General features: G+C 45.8%; 1 protein-coding gene and 1 non-coding gene across 3 annotated transcripts in view; both read right to left on the reverse strand.

Moving 5' to 3' along the window:
- The window catches only part of fggy (FGGY carbohydrate kinase domain containing), a 521756-nt gene that overhangs the window by 161331 nt on the left and 337552 nt on the right, over positions 1 to 22873 (reverse strand). Inside the window, exons 11-12 of one of the 2 annotated variants that reach the window (XM_070886940.1) lie at positions 18453 to 18603; positions 8934 to 9008 (exon numbers count right to left, since the gene is read on the reverse strand). In XM_070886940.1, coding sequence (XP_070743041.1) covers positions 8934 to 9008; positions 18453 to 18603 — 226 coding nt within the window. The remainder of the gene's footprint in view (positions 1 to 8933; positions 9009 to 18452; positions 18604 to 22873) is intronic. The other variant, XM_070886941.1, reaches the window with a different exon arrangement.
- On the reverse strand, positions 15802 to 15873 carry trnad-guc (transfer RNA aspartic acid (anticodon GUC)). Its single transcript has one exon. It is a non-coding gene; the product is annotated as a tRNA-Asp (tRNA).

The raw sequence follows: 22873 nt of genomic DNA on the forward strand, positions 1-22873 counted from the left end.
AAGTTTGAATACAAGAGCTCCCAAGTGAAATACATGGGACACATACTGTCTAATGATGAACTCAAAGCCGACCCAAGCAAAGTGGTCGCAATCAAGGAAATGCAGAAACCGCAGGATGTCGTAGGTGTACAATGATTGTCGGCATGAGAAAGTACCTCGCAAAACATTTGCCAGATCTTTCAGACCTCAGTGAGCCTCTGTGACAGCTTACTCACAAAGACACGGTCTGGAAATGGATTGAAGAACAAGACAAAGCGTTTGAAGCTATCAAACAACATGTGACAGATTCTCCGGTGCTCAGGTACTTTGACCACAAACTTGCAACCAAAGGTCAAAGAGATGCTTCGAGCAAGGGTCCTGGATTCGTCCTTCTGCAACAGGGACAACCAATTGCATACATGAGCCGAGCGCTCACTCCAGCAAAAACGCGATACTCCCAAATCGAAAAGGAGCTGCTCGCTCAAGTCTTCGGAATGGAACAAAATCATCAATATGTATATGGTCGCAAGATCACGCAATGGACAAACCATATGCCTTTGGTTGCTATACGACGTAATCTGCAGCACCTAAGCGACTACAATGTCTGCTCATTTGGCTCAACCAATATGATGTCGAAATAAAGTATCAATGAGGAAAAAAAATGTGGAGCAGAAACCCTCTCGCACGCATACCTCAAAAACATGGAGAGATCACCGACAGAATTGCAGTGAAATACATCCACATGGTGGACTTTCTCCCACTTTCCAAACAAGAACCGACTACGATACAATGCGCAACTGCAAGCGACTCCACACTACAACTGGTCATACAACAAATCACAATGGGATGGCCAGAAACGACACATGAATACCTGCCTGAAATGCATGCGTACTTCAAAGTTCGTGACAAACTCACAACACAGGATGGCCTCGTCTTCAAAGGCTATTGCTGTGTCACACCAAAATGCTTGCTTTCATGCGTTGTCATTGAAATGCTGTTCGTGTTAGTTGGCTGTGTTGGCAGCGGATCATCTGTGGGTATCACTGAGATCTGTGAAATTTCGATGAATGTTTCAGCGCTCTTTCTCAGCTGTTTCCTATTTCTGAGTTTCGTCATTTTTTTCTACTGCCATTATGTGATCCCTAATTTCCCTCTCTATCTTTTCCAAATATGCTGAACCCTGCAATGTTTAATTCCCAGTCCTGATTTTTCGCTAGCCATGTCTCAGTGATCCCTACTATGTCTGGTTCCTCTCAAAGCATGATTGCCTCCAGCTCCCCTGTTTTATTACTGTGTTGGCATTGCAGTACAGATAGTTTAACTCATTTTTAATAAGATTTCCTCCCATTTTATGTTTAACCATCTTTTGAGACATGTTCTATAACACTAGTGTTCTATAACACTAGTTATTCCCTTGCCATCAATGTCCTTCCTTACTTTATTCTTTCCTATGCTCTCTTTTCCTGTTTTGTTTATATTTAGGCTGGTTATGTTTCTTATAGATTTCCTCCCCATCTTACTAGTTTAAAGCCTTAGCCAACTCCCTATTTACCCTTTCCGCTAGGACACGAGCCCCATTTCGGTTCAGGTGGAGCCCGTCCCATCGGTACAGCTCCTTCCTGTCCCAGAACTGGGGTCAGTGTCCCATGAAAAGGAACCTCTCTTTCCCACACCAGCCCTTTAGCGATGTATTAATTTTCCTGGTCTGTCTTCTTCTATGCCAATTTGCATATGGCTCGGGCAATAATCTAGAGATTATTACCTTCATTGTCCTGCTTTTGAATTTAGAGTCTAACTCCTGATACTCTTTCAGCAGGACATATTCCAACATGGACCACGACAACTGGATTTACCCCTTCCCTTTCCAAGTTCCTCTCCAGCTGATGTGAGATATCCCTTACCCTGGCACCGGGTAGGCCACATACTCTTCGGCAGTCTCGTTCGTGGCTGCAGAGGATGCTTTTTATCAACGGCCTTGTACAGGGCCTTGGTGAGACCACACCTGGAGTACTGTGCACAGTTTTGGTATTCTTATCTAAGGAAGGAGGGGGTACTCCTACATGACAAGCGAGCCCCAGATGGGCAAAGGAAACGCTTCAAAGACATCACCACCGGCACCTCGGAATCCCTGGCCCAAGACTGCCCAAAGTGAAGGAAGAGCATCGGGGAAGGGCGCTGAGCACCTCGAGTCTCGTCGTGAGAGCATGCAGAAACCAAGCGCAGACAGCAGAAGGAGTGAGCGGCAAACCAAGTTCTCCACCCACCCTTTCCTTCAACCACTGACTGCCCCACCTGTTATAGAGACTGTAATTACCACATTGGACTGTACAGCCACCTGAGAACTCATTTTTAAAGTGGAAGCAAGTCTTCCTCGATTTCGAGGGACCGCCCATGATGATGGCAATGGAGATTCACTAGATTGATTCCTTGGATGAGAGGGCTGTCTTATGATGAGAGATTGTGTAGAATGGATCTGTACTCTCTGGAGTTTAGAAGAATGAGAGGCAATCTCATTGAAACATACAAGATTCTGAAGGGGATTGACAGGTAGATGCTGAGAGGTTGTTTCCCCTGATTGGAGTGTCTAGAACTAGGGGGCACAGTCTTAAGAGAAGGGGTAGGCCATTTAAGACAGAGATGAGGAAGAATTTCTTCACTCAGAGGGTTGTGAATTTTTGGAATTCTCTGCCCCAGAGGGCTGTGGATGCTGAGTCTCTAAATATATTCAAAGCTGAGATAGATAGATTTTGGAGTCAAGGGAAATCAAGGGATATGGAGATTGGACGGGAAAATGGAGTTGAGGTCAATGATCAGCCATGATTTTATTGAATGGCGGAGCAGTCTCGAAGGGCTGTTGGGCCTACTCCTACTCCTGCTCCTGCTCCTGCTCCTATTTCTTATGTTCTTATGTATCTCCCTAATTCTAGAGTCCCCTATCACTACCACATTTCTATTCTGCTCTTCCCCTGCTTGAACAGCCTTCTGAGCTACAGTGCCTTGGTCTGCATTGTGGCTGTCCTCCCTGCATTCGTTCTCCTTGTCCTCACAGGTAGCAAGTCCATTGGACCTGTCCGGTGTCTGCGGGACCTCCTTCTCAACCTTTCCTAAATCCCCGCTGCCCAGCTCCCTAGCAATCGCACCCTCCCTTTCCTAAAACTGTGCTTTCCTCTGGGGTGTGACTGTATTCTGGATAAAACTGTCCAGAAATTCCTCCCCTCTCCCTTATGTGTCAGAGTGTCACCAACTCGCACTCCTGCTCAATGACTCTGAGCTGAAGAGTTATCCTGCATACATGTTTGTTCGGGACAGTCTCGCTGTCCACAAACTCCCACATACTGCAGTCCAGAGACATAGAAACATAGAAAATAGGTGCAGGAGTAGGCCATTCGGTCCTTCTAGCCTGCACCGCCATTCAATGAGTTCATAGCTGAACATTCAACTTCAGTACCACTTTCCTGCTTTCTCGCCATACCCCTTGATCCCCCTAGTAGTAAGGACATCATCTAACTCCTTTTTGAATATATTTAGTGAATTGGCCTCAACAACTTTCTGTGGTAGAGAATTCCACAGGTTCACCACTCTCTGGGTGAAGAAGTTCCTCCGCATCTTGGTCCTAAATGGCTTACCCCTTATCCTTAGACTGTGACCTCTGGTTCTGGACTTCCCCAACATTGGGAACATTCTTCCTGCATCTAACCTGTCTAACCCCGTCAGAATTTTAAATGTTTCTATGAGGTCCCCTCTCATTCTTCTGAACTCCAGTGAATACAAGCCCAGTTGATCCAGTCTTTCTTGATAGGTCAGTCCCGCCATCCCGGGAATCAGACTGGTGAACCTTCGCTGCACTCCCTCAATAGCAAGAATGTCCTTCCTCAGGTTAGGAGACCAAAACTGTACACAATACTCCAGGTGTGGCCTCACCAATGCCCTGTACAACTGTAGCAACACCTCCCTGCCCCTGTACTCAAATCCCCTCGCTATGAAGGCCAACATGCCATTTGCTTTCTTAACCGCCTGCTGTACCTGCATGCCAACCTTCAATGACTGATGTACCATGACACCCAGGTATCTTTGCACCTCCCCTTTTCCTAATCTGTCACCATTCAGATAATAGTCTGTCTCTCTGTTTTTACCACCAAAGTGGATAACCTCACATTTATCCACATTATACTTCATCTGCCATGCATTTGCCCACTCACCTAACCTATCCAAGTCGCTCTGCAGCCTCACAGCATCCTTCTCGCAGCTCACACTGCCACCCAACTTAGTGTCATCCGCAAATTTGGAGATACTACATTTAATCCCCTCATCTAAATCATTAATGTACAGTGTAAATAGCTGGGGCCCCAGCACAGAACCTTGCGGTACCCCACTAGTCACTGCCTGCCATTCTGAAAAGTACCCATTTACTCCTACTCTTTGCTTCCTGTCTGACAACCAGTTCTCAATCCATGTCAGTACACCACCCCCAATCCCATGTGCTCTAACTTTGCACATCAATCTCTTGTGTGGGACCTTGTCGAACGTCTTCTGAAAGTCCAAATATACCACATCAACTGGTTCTCCCTTGTCCACTCTACTGGAAACATCCTCAAAAAATTCCAGAAGATTTGTCAAGCATGATTTCCCTTTCACAAATCCATGCTGACTTGGACCTATCATGTCACCTCTTTCCAAATGCACTGCTATGACATCCTTAATAATTGATTCCATCATTTTACCCACTACCGATGTCAGGCTGACCGGTCTATAATTCCCTGTTTTCTCTCTCCCTCCTTTTTTAAAAAGTGGGGTGACATTGGCTACCCTCCACTCTATAGGAACTGATCCAGAGTCAATGGAATGTTGGAAAATGACTGTCAACGCATCCACTATTTCCAAGGCCACCTCCTTAAGTACTCTGGGATGCAGTCCATCAGGCCCTGGGGATTTATCGGCCTTCAATCCCATCAATTTCCCCAACACAATTTCCCGGCTAATAAGGACACAACCTGCCCTGCCATATCTTAGTCTAACCTAGTTTTATTTATTTAATTAATTAAAATCTTTATTCAATGATTATTTATAGTTATTTTAATTAGTTTATCTAGTTTTGTTTTTAATTCAATAAAGTACTTTATAGTTTCCCGCTCTTGGTTTAAACCACTGTCCTAGCTTAGTGAAAAAAAAAGTTAATACTCACCAACCAATCACCTACTTGCTGTCCTGTGATGTCACTCCTTGTTTGTTTGTTGTTCTTGTATCCGCTCTCCCAATGCGCTCTGCTGCACTGCCGCTACATTCCCGCGCTGTGTTTAAATGCTCTGCTCTCCCGAAGTGCTCAGCTGCACATTGGGAATAACCTAGTTAACAACAGTTAGCATGAATTCAGAAGGGGAAGTTCCTGCCGGAACAACCTTCTTTTCTTCTTCGAGGAAGTGAAAACCCAAGTGGAGTGTAGTAAGCTCTATGACATAGTATATCTTGACTTCAAAAAGGTTCTTAATAAAGTTCCACATGAAAGGCTATTCATTAATTGGACTGCAGTTGTTCAAAAGAAGACTTACTGCCAGCTTCTCAACGATAACTAGGGGTGAACAATCATTGCTGGCCTTGCTAGTAATGCTCCTATCTCCAGAATGAATTAATAAAAGATAAACTCAAAAATGTGAAGTAAACCCTGGGAATGACTAAGAATCTAGCTGAAGGCTAGGAAATAAAAAGTACTTGTTAGAGGAGTTGTGTCAGAGTGGGGGAAATTACTGCGTAGGGTACCTCAGGGATCAGTGTTGAGACCACTACTGTTTCTCAGTTACATCAAAAACACAATGCCAAGTAGACAATCTTTCAGGTGATATTTTTAAACTCATTCTATAATTTGTGATGCAGCTCAGAAATTACAGCATGAGTTGGACAAAATATGTCAATTCTCAGAACAATGGCACATCAAATTTAATGCAGACAAGTGTAGCGTGCTACATGTAAGAAGGAAAATCAGAGACAGGCAAGCTTTATGAATGGTGTTGAAAAAGCTAAAGATGACCTTGAAGGAAACTTAGTAGATTAGACACCTAACATGTCCAACTGATGTAGAACCGCAGTCAACAAAGCTAATAGAGTGTTTAGCTATATTGTCAAAAACAGTCGACTGTAAGTTAGAGGAGCTAATGATCAAACTGTATATGTTCCGAAGTAGCTATTTATACTGCACTTTTCTTTGAAAAACAAGCGTCCGTCCAGCATCGCCCGCGCCCCGCCCGTACTGCACTTTTTTGACCGACAGGCGACAAATTCCGCCGGCCCGAATCATTCCCTCCATGTGGTGCCCAGAGGCATGACCTGAGGCCCGAGACTCCGCTGATTCCCTCGCCGACTCGCAGGACTCGCCCTTTTCCTCCCTCCAGGACGCACTCCCTTGCTAGGCCCCAACTTGCTCCCTCGCCGACTCGCAGGACTCGCTCCCTCGAGCATGGGACCGAGAGGAGATAGCAAGAAAACCTGGGGGGGGGAGAAAGAGAGAGAGGCTGGGGATGATGGAGAGAGAGGCTTGTGGGGGGGGGGGGAGAGAGAGGCTGGGGGGGGGGAGAGAGAGTGGGGGGGGTGAGAAGAGAGAAGCTGGGGGGGGGGGGTGAGAGAAGCTCGGGGGGGGGAAGGAGAGAAGCTGTGGGTGGGAGGGAAAGAGAGAAGCTGGGGGGTGCGGGAAGAGAGAGAGTCTGGGGGGAAGAGAGAGGCTGGGGGAGAGAGGCACACATGGGCGGGGGTTGGGATCGGAGGGACGAGAGAGCGAACTCAGGGAAGATGGATCACTTTCTTCCAGCCCCCTACTAGGGACATCATTGGAGTGGATGATATCCAGAAGTCACTTCATACCCATTAAACCTGTTAACAATCCATACACAATGCCCCATCTATGGTGGTGGTGGTGGGGGCGGGGGGAAGGATGCACTTGCGCTGGGATAAGGCTCTTCGTGGGGGAGGCATGCACTAGCGCTGGGAGGAGGGACTTTGACTGGGGGAGGGATGTACTTGCACTAGGATAAGACACTTCGGCTGGGGGAGGCATGCACTTGGACTGGGGAAGGATGTACTTGGACTGGGGTATGGGACTTTGGGTAGCCCTTCTGGGGAGCTCTGTCCTCTGTCGCTTGAGTAAGTCAAAGTGAATCGAGGTACAATTTGCAAAGTCAGTGAGACCTTGGGATGGGCAGTTCCAGTGACACATTCCTGTGAAACTTCAGGATGTGGTTTATCCTCCAAGGGGACCAATCAGAAACAAAGGGTGGAGCATGTTGGCCATTTTGGTAGTACAAATAAGTGCATCCATATTGTGCTGGTCAGACCACACCTTGAATAGTGCATCGAACTCTGGTCACCAAAAACAAGAAAGGCATGTCTGTGCTGGAGGAGGTGCAGAGAAGGACCATGAGGCCGATCTCCAGTGTCAGCTTTATGAGTAATGAAGTAATGAAAAAAGGCTGGAAAGTTGGGCTTTTCAGCCTGGAAAGGAGGTGTCTAAAAGGTGACCTTTTAGAAGTTCATAAGATCGTTAAGGATGTACAAAAAGTTAACGTGGATTTTTTACTTTAAATTAAACTATGGGAGTAGAACTAGTATACACAGGTTCAAAGCTAATTTTAGGACTGATATCAGGAAATTCTTCTCCACACAAAAAGTGATCAACTTGTAGAATAAACTTCCAGAGAGAGTAGCGGAGGCAAAACCTCACAATTATTTAAGAAGCAACTGGATACAGTACTACAATGGGTGGAAATTCGGATCTCTCTGTATGGGTGAATTGAGATGGGCCAATATCTTTCCTCACTTGAAATTATCTTGTGATCCTGTGATCTAAATGGGCTAGAGGCCTTGTAATTTGATCCCACAGATACATTCTGGGATAGGTAATTGCTCCAAGGGATGGATATGGACTGTATCCTTATTTGTATTTTTCCACTACCAGGGGTCACAGTCTGAGGATAAGGGGTAAGCCATTTAGGACCGAGATGAGGAGAAACTTCTTCACCCAGAGAGTGGTGAACCTGTGGAATTCTCTACCACAGAAAGTAGTTGAGGCCAATTCACTAAATATATTCAAAAGGGAGTTAGATGAAGTCCTTACTACTCGGGGGATCAAGGGTTATGGCGAGAAAGCAGGAAGGGGGTACTGAAGTTTCATGTTCAGCCATGAACTCATTGAATGGCGGTGCAGGCTAGAAGGGCTGAATGGCCTGCTCCTGCACCTATTTTCTATGTTTCTATGTTTCTATGTTTCTACTCAAGCAGTCCAATTTTTTCCAGATTTTTGTTTACCTACATTAATATAAAGTGAATCTATATGAAGTAATACAAACACTGGAGTTAGTGGCTTTATCATTATCTAAATGTGTCTTTCAGGATGAAAACGCTAGATCAGGGAATTGAACAAACTATGATGGTGATTGGGACTTTTCTAATTTTCACAGCATATTGTAGCAATTTAGTTTTATAATTATTGTGCTTGACATTTCAAAGAGCCTCCCCTGCTGTTGGAAATATAGTGGGGCAGGACATCTGGACACCACTGTGTCCAAATCATGGGGATGAGGGGTCATTTAAATAGTGAGATAGTGACCTAGACCTGCAGAGGTGTAACAGAGGCACCCACACTGACTGGTGGCAATTCAGAGCAGCAGTCTGCAGTTCCAATGGGGAGAGGCAAAAGTCCTAATTGGACCACAGAATATGTGGTTTTGAAGATTTTCCCCAAAGGGAAATGTGAGCCTTAATTCCAAGGTAATCAATCCACTTCCCCTTTGGAATTTAGGCAGAAGGTTCTGGGGCTGAAACCTGACGGTTTGGGCTCCGCCTGAGTGCTCCTTCTCCCTCTGAGGATTGATTTTTGGGCTATGTGCTGCCACCCTGAGCCCCCCTGGGAAAAAAACATAGATAATATCGCCCTTCATGTTGCTTTAACTACGAATGAAAATCTTACTTACTGCTATAGCTTGAACTGTAGCTAAGTAAAGCTTAGCAAGGTCATCAAGACTATTGGACAGTGCCAGTCCAGTTACCTATTGGTGAAAGAAAAAGGTACTTATTAGAACTTGAAGCCACAACTCAAAGTACAATTGTTTTGTTTTCAAATAAATTTTTGTGTAATAAATTGAGGAGTTATGATTTCAAAATAGATTTTGTAGTGACATTGGTATTCTTAGCAGAAATAAACCAGGAATTAATTCTGAAAGGTTATCAGTAGAAAGGCTTAGGTGGAAAAGATGGTCTCTAAGGAACTACTTTCAATACAAAAAAGTCTCTGTTCTATGTCAGTACAAAAAAGTAATGTAAACCTCCAAAGGGGCTTCTGGGACTGTAATTGTATCACTAGCCCACAAGGCTGAAAACAAATCCCAGCCAAATAATCGAGTAAATCTCAATCTCCTTTGCTTGATAGACATTTAGACAAGACAGTCCAAGCAACGTTTATCAGGGCTTTTTCTTTTTCTTAATAATTTCTTGCCATGTATGTTATTTTTCCTTTTAAAATAATGCATTTACATTTTAAATGGATATTCAAGTCTTTAAAAATCAGAAGACAGTTTAAAAAAAAACACATATGGAAATTGTGGGTTTTCAAAATCATCATCACCTTCATCATAGGCAGTCCCTTGGGTTCGAGGATGACTTGCCTCCACACTAAAAATGAGTACTCAGATGACTGATGAACTTATTTTAAACAGTGGAAGATGCCTGTGCGCAAATTATTTTAAATGTGTGTTGGCCGTTGCACATCAGCCACCACACGGGCTTGATGGAGCAAGGTCTTGGTCCAGTGGCAAAGGGATCTAAGACGACTGGAGACCAGGCTCCGCCATATGTGCCAATACATACACACAAACTCAAACATACTCCCTTGGTCTTGTCCACGCTGCTCCACCTCTGGGCTCCGATCTCACTGCTCCTCCGTGCCTCATCCATCCTCTCCTCTCCGCTTCCGACCTTGCTGGTCCCTCCCTCCGCTCCTCGCCGCTTCCGACCTCCGCTCTTTGCCGCTTACGACCTCCGCTCTTTGCCGCTTACGACCTCCACTCCTTCTATTTTGACAGTGGGACTGGATAACCAATCAGTGTGGGAACCCGCGCTGATTTTATCTCCAACCAAGGTGTGCGGCCAATTGTAACATCCCTACTACTGCATGGCTAAGGTCAAGTCACCAAACTTTGCTTGACTTATTTATCAATATTTGCATATTTAATATCATTCCTTACTGCACATATTAAGCAGCAATAGCTGGTTCTTGTGATTTAGCTACAGGAAAAACATTCAGTCACAAGGCAATCAAGAATTGCCATGCCAAACTGTGAAGCCAGGCCTTCTTGGCAAGCCTGTCACTCAATTAAAATTAATGCAATATCACTATAGTTACATGGAATGGAAATCTGGCTGAACTGAATACTAATTTCTATACTTAAAAAAAACCCAGAAAACATTTGGTCATTTCCCTTTAAATCCCTTCACTTATGTGTGTATCTGTCTTCCCTCTAAAGTGCTCTGAAACATTTTTATGTGAAGTGCATTGTACAAATATAAGTTGTTGTTAGTGTGGAAAGCTAAAGTGATTTAGTTATCCTCCGCCTGTCCTTTTGTCTTAAATTTATGTTTTGATGGAGTTGGTTTATGTAAATTCAGGTGTTAGAATCAGAGTGTAGGAGAATAGCTCCAGCTTCCACATGTGATTTAAAAACAAAGGTAAACATGTAACTTTTTAAAGTCACTGTGCTTCTGTTTCAACCAATTTTGAATAGGAATGACTGAATTTGTTCTTGCATGAAGCATGTATGTGTGTATTAGCAAAGTGTTGATTTAAATGTTCTACGATATAAGCAACCCATCAGTCAAGTTACACACTCAAAATTAATTATTGGAAAAAACTAAAAGGACAAGCTAGCAATGTTATACATAACGCGAATCCCAGCCAAATAATCAAGTAAATCTCCTTTGTTTGATAGACAATCAAAACAGTGCCTGTCCAGGCTTTGGCTTTACATAAGAACATAAGAAATGTAGCCATTTGGCCCCTCGAGCCCGCTCCGCCATTCAATAAGATCATGGCTGATCTGATCATGGGCTCAGCTCTACTTCGCTACCCAATCCCCATAACCCTTTACTCCATTATCGCTCAAAAATCTGTCGATTTCCACCTTAAATATATTCAATGACCCAGCCTCCACAGCTCTCTGGGGCAGAGAATTCCATAGATTTACAACCCTCTGAGAGAAGAAATTCCTCCTCATCTGTTTTAAATGGGCGACCCCTTATTCTGAAACTATGCCCCCTAGTTCGAGATTCCCCCATGAATGGAAACATCCTCTCTACATCTACTTTGTTGAGCCCTGTCATTATCTTATATGTTTCAATAAGATCACCTCTCATTCTTCTAAACTCCAATGAGTATAGGCCCAAGCTACTCATCCTTTCTTTATATCAAACCCTTCACCTCAGGAATCAACCTAGTGAACCGTCTCTGAATTGCCTCTAATACAAGTATATTCCTCCTTAAATAAGGAGTCCAAAACTGTATGCAGTACTCCAGGTGTAGCCTCACCAATATCCTGTACAGTTGCAGCAGGACTTCTCTACTTTTATACTCCATCCCCTTTGCAATAAAGGCCAACATTCCATTTGCCTTCCTGATTACTTGCTGTATCTGCATACTAACTTTTTTTGTTTCATGTACAAAGACCCCCAGGACCATCTGTACTGCAGTATTTTGTAATTTCTCTCCATTTAAATAATAACTTCTAAAATTAATTCTTCACAAGTATGTTATTTTTCCCTTTAAAAGATTACTTTTGTGTTCCTTCAATCCACAAGGACCAGATTGTTCAAATTGTTTGAGACTTGGACAGGAACTTGGATCACTAAACTTCCCTTACATCAACATAACCATTGTCCAGATTATGGGCCCAAGTTTCCACATGATTCGCGCCTGATTTTTAGGAGCAACTGGTGGAGAACGGACTATTTTAGAAATCGCAATTCTCCACATTTTTTTTTCTGCAGTTCTAGTCAGGTAGAACAGTTCTAGTTTAGAACAGAATTTTTTCTTCAAAAGGGGGTGTGTCCGGCCACTGACGCCTGATTTGAAAGTTTCCACAGTGAAAACGTACTCCAAACTAAAGTAGAATGGCGCCAGTGAAGATTTTTGTAGAACTGAAAAAACCTGTTCTACACATTAAAAAATCAGGCGCAGGTTACAAATTAGGCGTCCAGAACGAGGTGGGGGGGAAGGGAACTCATTAAATTCTACAATAAATCCTTATTTATACTTCTACAAATATTATACAAATAAATCCAACCTGAATAAACATTTATAAGCCAAGAAAAGATTAAATAAACCATCTTCCTACCTGTGTGAAAGTGCTTCAGCCAGAAAGAATTCTGCAGCTGTTCGTGCCGCTGAGCGAGAGAGGGAGCGAGAGAGAGAAGGGGAGAGGGAGAGAGAGGGAGGGAGGGAGAGAGGGAGAGAGAGGGGGGAAGAGAGAGAGGGAGGGAGAGGAGAGAGAGAGGGAGGAAGAGGGGAGAGAGGAGAGGAGGGAGAGAGGAGGGAGAGGGGAGGGAGGAGAGGGGAGGGGAGGGGGGAAGGGGGAGGGAAGGGGAAGAGAGGGGGGGGGTCGGGGAACAGGAGCGGGTGTCGGGTCGGGGGGGGGGAGCGGGTGGGTCGGGGGGGAGCGGGTGTCGGGTCGGAGGGGGGGAGCAGGTGTCGGGTCGGGGCTGGGGGGAGAGCGGGTGTCGGGTCGGTGGGAGCGGGTGTCGCGTCGGGGCGGGGGGGAGAGCGGGTGTCGGGTCGGGTCTCGGGTCGGGTCGGGGAGGGGGGAGCGAGCCTCGGGTCGGGGCGGTGGGGGGGGAGCAGGTGTCGGTCTCGGTCGGAGCGGGGGAGAGCGGGTCTCGGGTGTCGGGTCGGGGCGGCGGGGGGGGAGAGCGGGTGTCGGGTTGGGGTGGGGGGGGCGGGTGTCGGGTCGGGGTGAGTGGGGGGGAGCGGGTGTCGGGTCGGGTCGGGGCGGGGCGGGGGGGGGGGGAAGCGAGTGTCGGGTCTTGTCGGGGGCGGGGAGCAGGAGCTGGCCGTGGGAGGAGCCTCATTCACGCAGCCCCAGTGAGGCCATTGGGCCAGGGCTAGGGGCTGCGTGCTTCGGGCCCCTCCCACAGTTCGGCGCCTGGAGCTACTGCACTTGCGTACCGACTGTAGCGCGCATGTGCAGAGGTCCCGGCACTGTTTTCAGCGCTGAGACCTGGCTCCGCCCCCCCACAGCTCGTGCAGGCTGCGCCGAGTGCCACAGGACCTGTAAGTCGGTGGAGAATACCGAGGATTTTTTTAGGCGCCGTTTTAGGCGCGAAAAACGGGCGCCCAGCTCGGAGGGGCGTCCGTTTTTTTTCTTGTGGAAACTTGGGCCCTATGAACTGGACCAGCCTCATAAATGCTGTGGCTACAAGAGCAGATCAGAGTTTGGGTATTCTGCGGCGAGTGGCTCAACTCCTGACTATTCACTAATGTCCTTTAGGGAAGGAAATCTGCTGTCCTTACCTGGTCTGGCCTATAAGTGGCTCCAGACCCACAGCAATGTGGTTGACTCTTTAAAAAGTCCTCTGACATGACCGAGCATGCCACTCAGTTGTAACAATCTGCTATGAAAAGCAATAAGAATAATAAAACTGAACGGACCACCTGGCATCAACCTCAGCACCGATTACGGACACGACAACGGCATATCCAGCACAATCGATCCTGCAAAGTCCTCCTCACTAACATCTGGGTACTTATGCTAAAATTGGGAGAGCTGTCCCACAGTCTCATCAAGCAACGGCCTGACATGGTCATACTCATACCTTTCAGCCAATGTCCCAGACTCCTCCATCACTATCCCTGAGTATATCCTGTCCCATCGGCAGGACAGACCCACCAAGGGTGGCGACACCGTGGTATACAGTCAGGACAGAGTGGTCCTGGGAGTCCACAACCTTGACTCCGGACCCCAAGAAGTCTCATGGAATCAGGTCAAGCATGGGCAAGGAAACTTCCTGCCGATTACCACCTACCGCCCTCCCTCAGCTGACGACTCAGTACTCTTCCATGTTGAACACCAATTGGAAGAAGCACTGTGTGTAGCAAGGGCACAGATGTACTCTGGGTGGGGGACTTCAATGTTCATCACCACGAGTAGCTCAGTAACAACACTACCTACCAAGCTGGCCGAGTCCTGAAGGACATAGCTGCCAGACTGCCAGAACCAACACGAGGGAAAACCTACTTTGAACTTGTCCTCACTAATCTACCTATCGCAGATGCATCTGTCCATGACAACATTGGTAACAGTGATCACCGTACAGTTCTTGTGGAGACAAAGTCATGTGTTCACATTGAGAACACCCTCCATCGTGTTGTGTGGCACTACCACCATGCTAAATGGGATAGATTTAGAACAGATCTAGCAGCTCAAAATTGGGTGTCCATGAGGCATTGTGGGCCATCAGCAGCAGCAGAATTGTATTCCACCACAATCTGTAACCTCATGGCCTGGCATATTCCTCACTCTACCATTACCATCAAACCAGAGGACCAAGCCCAGTTCAATGAGGAGTGCAGAAGAGCATGCCAGGAGCAGCATGAGGCGCAGCTAAAAATAAGGGGCCAACCTGGGGACGCTGCAACACAGAACTGCATGCATGCTGAACAGCAGAAGCTGCATGCTATAGACAGAGTTAAGTGGTCCACAATCAATGGATCAGATCAAAGTTCTGCAGTCCTGCCACATCCAGTCGTGAAAAGTGATGGACAATAAAACAATGAATGGGCGGAAGAGGAGCCATGAACATCACTATTTTCAATGACAGCGCACAAGTGCAAAAGACAAGGCTGGAACCATCAAGAAGCGGCTGAGCGCACTGGATACAGCGAAGGCTATGGGCCCCGACAACATCCCACTTGTCGTGCTGATGACTTGTGCTTCAGAACTAGCCGCGCCTCTAGCCAAGCTGTTCCAGTACAGCTACACTGGCATCTACCAGACAATTTGTAAAACTATCCAGGTATGCACCGTTCAGAATAAGCAGGACAAATCCAATGTGGCCAATTACCGCTCCATCAGTCTATTCTCAATCAGCAAAGTGATGGAAGGTGGTGTCGACAGTGCTATCAAGCAGCACTTGCTCACCAATAACCTACTCGTCGATGTTCAGTTTGGGTTCTGCCAGGACCACTCGGCTCCAGATCTCATTGCAGCCTTGGTCTAAACATGGACAAAAAAGCTGAATTCCAGAGGTGAGGTGAGAGTAACTGCCCTTGACATCAAGGCTGCATTTGACCAAATGTGGTATCAAGGAGCCCTAGTAAAATTGAAGTCAATGGGAATCGGGAAAAATTCTCCACTGTCTGGAGTCATACTTAGCACAAAGGAAGATGGTTGTGGTTGTTGGAGGCCAATCATCTCAGCCCAGGACATCACTGCAGGAGTTCCTCAGGGCAGTTTCCTTGGCCCAACCATCTTCAGATGCTTCATTAATGACCTTCCCTCCATCATAAGGTCAGAAGTGAAGTTGTTCGCTTATGATTGCATAGTGTTCAATTCCATTCACAACTTCTCAGATAATGAAGCAGTCCATGCCCACATGCAACAAGACCTGGACGACATTCAGGCTTGGGCTGATAAGTGGCAAGTAACATTCGCGCCACACAAGTGCCAGGTAATGATTATCTCCATCAAGCGAGAGTCTAACCACCATATAAGAACATAAGAATTAGGAACAGGAGTAGGCCATCTCGCCCCTCGAGCCTGCTCCGCCATTCAATAAGATCATGGCAAAAAATGCTTACTCCTCGTCAGGGAATTGAACCCCGGTCTCCTGCGTGACAGGCAGGGATACTCACCACTATACTAACAAGGAAGTGGCTAATCTTGACATCCCACTTGTCGTGCTGATGACTTGATATTCAACGCCATTACCATCGCCGAATCCACCACCTTCAACATCCTGGGGATCACCATTGACCAGAAACAACTCGACCAGCCACATAAATGCCGTGACAACAAGAGCAGATCAGAGGCTGGGTATTCTGTGGCGAGTGTCTCACCTCCTGACTCCCCAAAGCCTTTCCATCATTCACAAGGCACGTCAGGAGTGTGATGGAATACTCTCCACTTGCCTGGATGAGTGCAGCTTCAATGACACTCAAGAAACTCGACACCATCCAGGACAAAACAGCCCACTTGATTGGCACCCCATCCACCGCCTCAAACATTCACTCCCTCCACCATTGGCACATCATGGCTGCAGTGTGTACAATCTACAAGATGCATTGCAGCAACTCACCAAGGTTTCTTCGGCAGCACCTTCCAAATCCACGACCTCTATCACCTAGGACAAAGGCAGCAGGCGCATGGGAACACCATTACCTGCAAGTTCTGCTCCAAGGTACATCCTGACTTGGAAATATATTGTCGTTCCTTCATTATTGTTGGGTCAAAATCCTGGAACTCCCTCCCTAACAGCACTATGGGAGTACCTTCAGCACATGGACTGCAGTGGTTCAAGAAAGTTTAAGCAGCATACCGTGGCTATGGTGTGTACTATCTACAGATGTACTTCAGCAAGTCACCAAGGGTTCTTTGGCAACACCTCCCAAATGGCCTCCAACTCCAAGAAGGACAAGCATAGCAGATGCATGGGAACACCATCACCTCCAATGAACTAATCAGTACAGTGAATCTATGAGCTAGCTGAAGTTTGGGCACTCATTTTGAAATCCTGCCATTTAGCTAAACTCATACTGACCGCACAAGGTACTTTCACAGGGCCCACATTTCCCCATTGAGTTGCACCGTTTTTTTTGGTGTTACTGGATTTTTCTGGTGTATCTTTTTAGTTGCAAATATGGCCATTTAATTTGCGCCAGTGTAAGTGAGTTAGTTAGGTTTTTTGTTAGGTCAGTTTTTTTTTCCAAAAGGGGGCGTTCCCAGCCACTTACACCATTTATGCCAATTTGGCCAGAAAAAAGTTGTACAAACTAACTTAGGGCAGCGTATGTGTCCACTTTTGTCCGCACAGAAAGACCTTACTTACAGTTAAGGAATCGGCGCAAGTAACTACATTTAAAGCACCACCAAGCACAAAAAGTAATAAGCAATTAAGTAACAAATAAAATAGAAGGAACCCTGCCCCAAAAGCACCAAGACCAAAGTAATAAGAAATCAATAAATAACAAACAAAAAAATAGAAGGAACCCTGCACCTAAAGCACCAAAATCAATCAGTAAATAACAAATAAAAAATAGAAGTCCTACCTTAGGAAACGCAGCGGGCCACCGATGAGGGAGCCCATTTGGCCAGGGCTAGGGACGGCGTGCTTCGGGCCCCTCCCACATAGCCTGCAGCGTGTACTCACAGATACGGGCTGCCAGGAGCTACTGCACATGCGCGCAGACTCTAGCGTGCATGTGCAGAGGTCCCGGCATTGTTTTCAGCGCCGGGACCTGGCTCAGCCCCCAATCCATTGGGCCACTCTGCGCCACGATCGAAGAGAGGCTAGGGAGCGGCCAGAATACCAACGTCTTTTTTTGGCGCGCTTGGAGGCAGACAAAAACGGCACACCTCGGGTGAGGGCGCCAGAAAAACAGGTTAGGGAAACTCTAGCCCAATGTGTGGAAAAAAATCACCTTGTGTGAGTGCACTGGTATGGTTTCACAATTGAGTAACCGCAAGTTTAAAAAAATTATAATTCTGGACACACAATCCTTCCCCTTTCCCTGGTTTGATGTGCAGTTCTTCTGTCCCTGTTGCTGCTGTTTCATTTCTATGGCCTGCAGAGGAGCAGCGAATGACATACCACAACTTCAGGATTTCTGTATTAGGCTGCGCAAACACTAAATCCTGAAGTTGTGCCAGTTCGTCGTCATCAGGACCGTAAATTCTGGGCCATTATCTTGTGCTGCAGTAAATGTGCCTCCTGTTGGGAGACTGTGATACAACATGGAGGACAAGCATGGGCAGCCTCGACTTTCTCAATAGGTCAAGCACACAAGAGAGGGCACACCAGGAAAACTGGAGAAATAAGGTGTAAAAATCAACAGAAAAAAATCTAATCATATCCTCCTACGCTCAATGTTCTCTGAAAACTTCCATTTCTAACAGTACCGAGGAAGACCATCTCATACTGACAGAAACAATTCCTGCCTCAGTTTGCTGCTTTAGAACGCAAACTACATTAAAAAAAATAAGGTCAAACTTTTTGGACCAGCGGAAAACAAATGTTTTCAATAGTGAAACAGACAGCAACCTTAAGCCAAATAAATGGGGAAAGGGGCTCTTAAAGTGAAATATGTCAGCACACACTGACAAAAAGAAATGATTTCAACAAAAATCAATCAAATTGGCAGTTAAAAATGAATTATATGCATTTTTTTCATTTCGTCATTGTTCCAAATGAAAGCTGTAAAAGGTTTCTCTGTAAAACTGAAATGTACCTACCATGCCCTTTAGGGTAGGATCTGCTAAGGGAGATCTGTTACCATGGAAATCAGGCCAAACATGTAAATCAACAGTTAGCATGCCCACAGCCCAAGAACTCTTTTTAATAGACTCCAGGTGACTGTTTAAGTACATGTAGACATTTTTCCCACTGAAAGAAAAGAAAACATTCTGAAATCAACCGTTTTGTAAGTAAAACATTCCTCAGTTATAAGCCAAGAATAAAAATGGTCATTTAGGTGCTGTCATTTTGAGAATAAAATTATATGAAATATTTGAAACCTGAGCTTGTGTTTTGCATCCAAAAAAAATTACGGGCCCTATTTTTCTATTCAGAGTCTTTGGGGCACAGTTATGGGATGTCTTCTCTTCTTAAAGGGTGGAAGATGCCTGTGCGTGAATTCTTTTAACGTGGGGTGGCTGTTGCACACCAGCTACCACACGAACTTGACAGAGCAAGGTCTTTGTCTAATGGCAAGGGGACCCAAGATGATTGAAGACCAGGCTCTGCTGCATGGGTCTAGCACACACACAAAAGGGATGTACGTGTATGCAAATATACACAACAGAAAGATTTTTACATTGTGAAACATCTCCCTGCCATTCTTTTTATTTGACTGTTCAAATGTGTTCCAAACTACAGCCTTTAAGGTGACATCTGCTCAAGACAAGGGCAGCTTGCAGCAGCAATCCATCCTCAAAATGATCATTCCTCTCAGCGGATGCATTTCTCTCTCAATGTTGACAGAAGTTAATTTGTTCCATAAATGTTCCATTTTCAAAACAAAAGATCCACCCTCACCAATGTACACATCTTAGGCAGGTCTGACTAGGTATGGAGTTTATACACCCAGGGAGAAACAAAACACAGATTGTAAATCTAATCCATTTTATTTCTACAATTTATACTGTCTATATGAACCGTTTCACCCAAAGATACTAAAAAATCCCTTGATTTTGTGGTATGCAGTGTAAATTGAGGGCAAAAGAGTCCAACAATGTGGATCAGATTAGCAAACTGAAAGTCAACCAGTGTGCAAGACCGTTCCTTGGTAATGTTTACCTTGAGACAATAATTTTACATTTTATATTGAAAGAGTTTTGGAAATGTGGACACTGTTGCAGATCTACATATTTTAAAATTCTAGTTAATAAAATGCATGTAAAAAAAATACATGTTTGCATGAGAGAAAATGGTTACCTGCATTTTCAAAGCTGCAAAAGAAGTCTGGTATTCAGAAGGTTCAATTCCCTCTTTTGATATTACTTCAGAGACCTCACAGCTCTAGATTAGGACTAATATCAATCCACTTTTCAATTTGTGCCTACATTCACATCACTGTTAAAGGTCCTGTTATTTTTGCCACATGCTGACAAAGGTAGCTTATGACCTTCAAGCATCTGCATGTTTATTTCATTCAAAAGGCCTGGAATTTCCTCAAGTGGCATAACTGGCAAGTCACATTAGTTTCTATGCCGATTTTGCCAAAAGTAACTTATGCCAAAATTTCCTGCCAATTGCATTAGCGTTCATCTGAATGTAAAAATCAATGTAAACAATTGTGGCCTGAGGAACGGGTGGAACTTCACGCCACATTCTTCATTTGAGTCCTCAAAGGTTCAAAGCCATCAAACCATAATTAATGTACATTAAGCACAGCATATTAAGGAAAATGCAATTGTGGAACCTTTTCAATTTTTAACGTAACTCATTCTGATGCCATTAAAATGCCTATTTTTTAATTCATTTACGGGATGTGGGCATCATTGGCAAGCCCACCACTTATTGCCCGCCCCTATACAACTGAGTGGCTTGCTACGCCATTTCAGAGGGCAGTTAAGAGTCATTGCTGTGCTGTAGGTCTGGAGTCACATATAGGCCAGACCGGGTAAGGGCAGCAGATTTCCTTATCTAAAGGAAATTAGTGAACCAGATGGGTTTTTACGACAATCCAATACTTTCATGGGGCCCAAGTTTCTGCCCTCTGGAAAAACGGTGCATCTTCATAAGGTGCGCCGACTTTCTGGAATAAAAAGGACGCCGAAAACTTACCTTGTGATTCTCCGCTCTCCTCAGGATGCCTTCGTGCTCGGCGTGGCGCAGCACAAGGGGTCGGAGGCGGAGCCAGGTCCCGGCACTGAAAACAATGCCGGGATCTCTGCACATGCACGCTAGAGTGTGTGCGCATGTGCAGTAGCTCCTCGCCCCTAACGTTGCATAGGAGAGGCCCGACCCTAGCCTGGCCGAATGGGCTCCCCGGGCGAAGATTGGGTCGTGGACCTCCCTCCCGTTCAGCTCCCTCCGTCCTCCCCCCTCTTTCAGTTCCCCCCCTCCCTCCCTCCTGTTCAGCCTTCCCCTCCTCCCTCCCTCCTCTTCTCCCCTCCCCCTCTTCTCCCCCCTCCTCCCTCCCTCCCCGTCATCGGCGGGGCCTGCCAGCCCGGCATCTCACTGGGAGCGGGCCCCGCCTGAAGTGTTGGCGGTGGCAGTGGCCCGGCCCAGCCCGTTCAGCCTCTCCGCGCCCCCCCTCCCGTTCAGCCTTCCCTCCCTCCATCTCTCCCCCCTCCCTCTTCTCCCCCCTTCTCTCCCCCCTCCCTCCCCCCTTCTCTCCCCCTCCCCCTCTTCTCCCACTTCCTCTTCTCCCCCCACTTCTCTCCGCCCCCCCTTCTTCTCCCCCCCTCCCCCCGTCGTTGACGGGGCCCGAAGTGTCGGCGGCAGCGGCCCGGCCCGCCTCTCCCCCTCACCACACCCCCCTCCTCTCTCCACCCCCCCTCCTCCCCCCCCCCACTCCTCTCCCTCCCTCCCTCTTCCCCTCGCTGTCAGAAACACAGACACTGACAGAGACACAGAGAGAGACACTGGGGGGGCCCCGTCCCAGCACGCTGTTGGAGGGCTCCTGGTGCTGCAGTAGGTGAATAGAAACTTAATGTTTTATTTATTGATTGATTTTTTTATTATTTTTTTTATTTTTAATTTATTAATTTTTTTTGGATTGATTTATTGATTTATTTATAATTTATTATTGATGATGGCTCTTTATTTGTAAAAGTGAAGTGTTTAATGTTTGTAAACCCCCCTTCCCACCGTTCCCCCCCGCCGGCCATCTCTCATTCTTACACCTGATTTATAAGTGTAGGCAAGGTTTTTCTGAGCCTACAAAAATCTACATTTACTTCATTCTAAGTTAGTTTGGAGTAAGTTTTCGTTGCCTAAACTTGCAAAACAGGCGTAAGTGGCTGGACATGCCCCCTTTTGAAAAAAAAAATCTGTTCTAAAATGAAACTATTCTAAATCACTAGAACTGGAGCAAACTAAATGCCAAAAATTGCAATTTCTAAGATGCTCCATTCTAAACTAGTTGCTCCAGGCCGAAACTTGAGCCCATGGTCACCATTACTGATATCAGATTTATTTAATCAACTGAATTTAAATTCCCCAGCTGCTGTGGTAGGATTTGAACTCATGTCTCTGGATCATTAATTGAAACCTCTAGGTTACTAGTCCAATAATCAAGCCACTATGCTATCATTCTCTTTGTTGGTGGAGATCTTGCAGCATCAGCACAGAAGATCGAGAAAACTCAGGCCTAGCGTAAATATTGGCATAATCACTTATGTGCCCATTTCCTTGGTATTTTGTGCTGAAATCATTATTACAATGTACTTACACTCTTGGTTCATTGCAGAATTTCAGGAAATTCTGGGTAAAGGCTTTAACGCTGTTAACAATGGCACATTTAATTCTAATAATATATATGCAATATATATTTGAATAGTCTGGTATGATTTCAGCTGCTGTGGATTCTCACTCAGAAAGCCAGGATTAAGGCCGTGTATTCTGCCTTAACTGTAATTGTGTAGAATTTGAACAATTCAATTGAGGAATGGGGGTGAATCAAGAATAAGGTATGAAAATAGCAAGTAATAATAATAAGTCACCTTTTATATGGATACATTTGGAAAGTATTGCTATGAGAAACAATAATAATAAAAAAAACTAGACGGACCACCTGGCATTGACTATGGACACGGCAACGGCACACCCAGCCCAGTCGACCCTGCAAAGTCCTTCTCACCAACATCTAGGGACTTGTGGCAAAATTGGGAAAGCTGTCCCACAGACTAGTTAAGCAACAGCCTGACATAGTCATACTCACAGAATCATACCTTTCAGCCAATATCCCAGACTCCTCCATCACCATCTCTGGGTATATCCTATCCCACCGGCAGGACAGACCCACCAGGGGTGGTGGTACAATGATATACAATCGGGAGGGAGTGGCCTTGGGAGTCCTCAACATCGACTGAACACTGTGAAGTCTCATAGCTTCAGGTCAAGCATGGGCAAGGAAGCCTCCGACTGATTACTACCTACCACCTACCACCCTCCCTCAGCTGATGAATCAGTACTCCTCCATATTGAA

Source organism: Pristiophorus japonicus, chromosome 8 (assembly GCF_044704955.1).
Source record: "Pristiophorus japonicus isolate sPriJap1 chromosome 8, sPriJap1.hap1, whole genome shotgun sequence".
Lineage (NCBI taxonomy): Eukaryota > Metazoa > Chordata > Chondrichthyes > Pristiophoridae > Pristiophorus > Pristiophorus japonicus.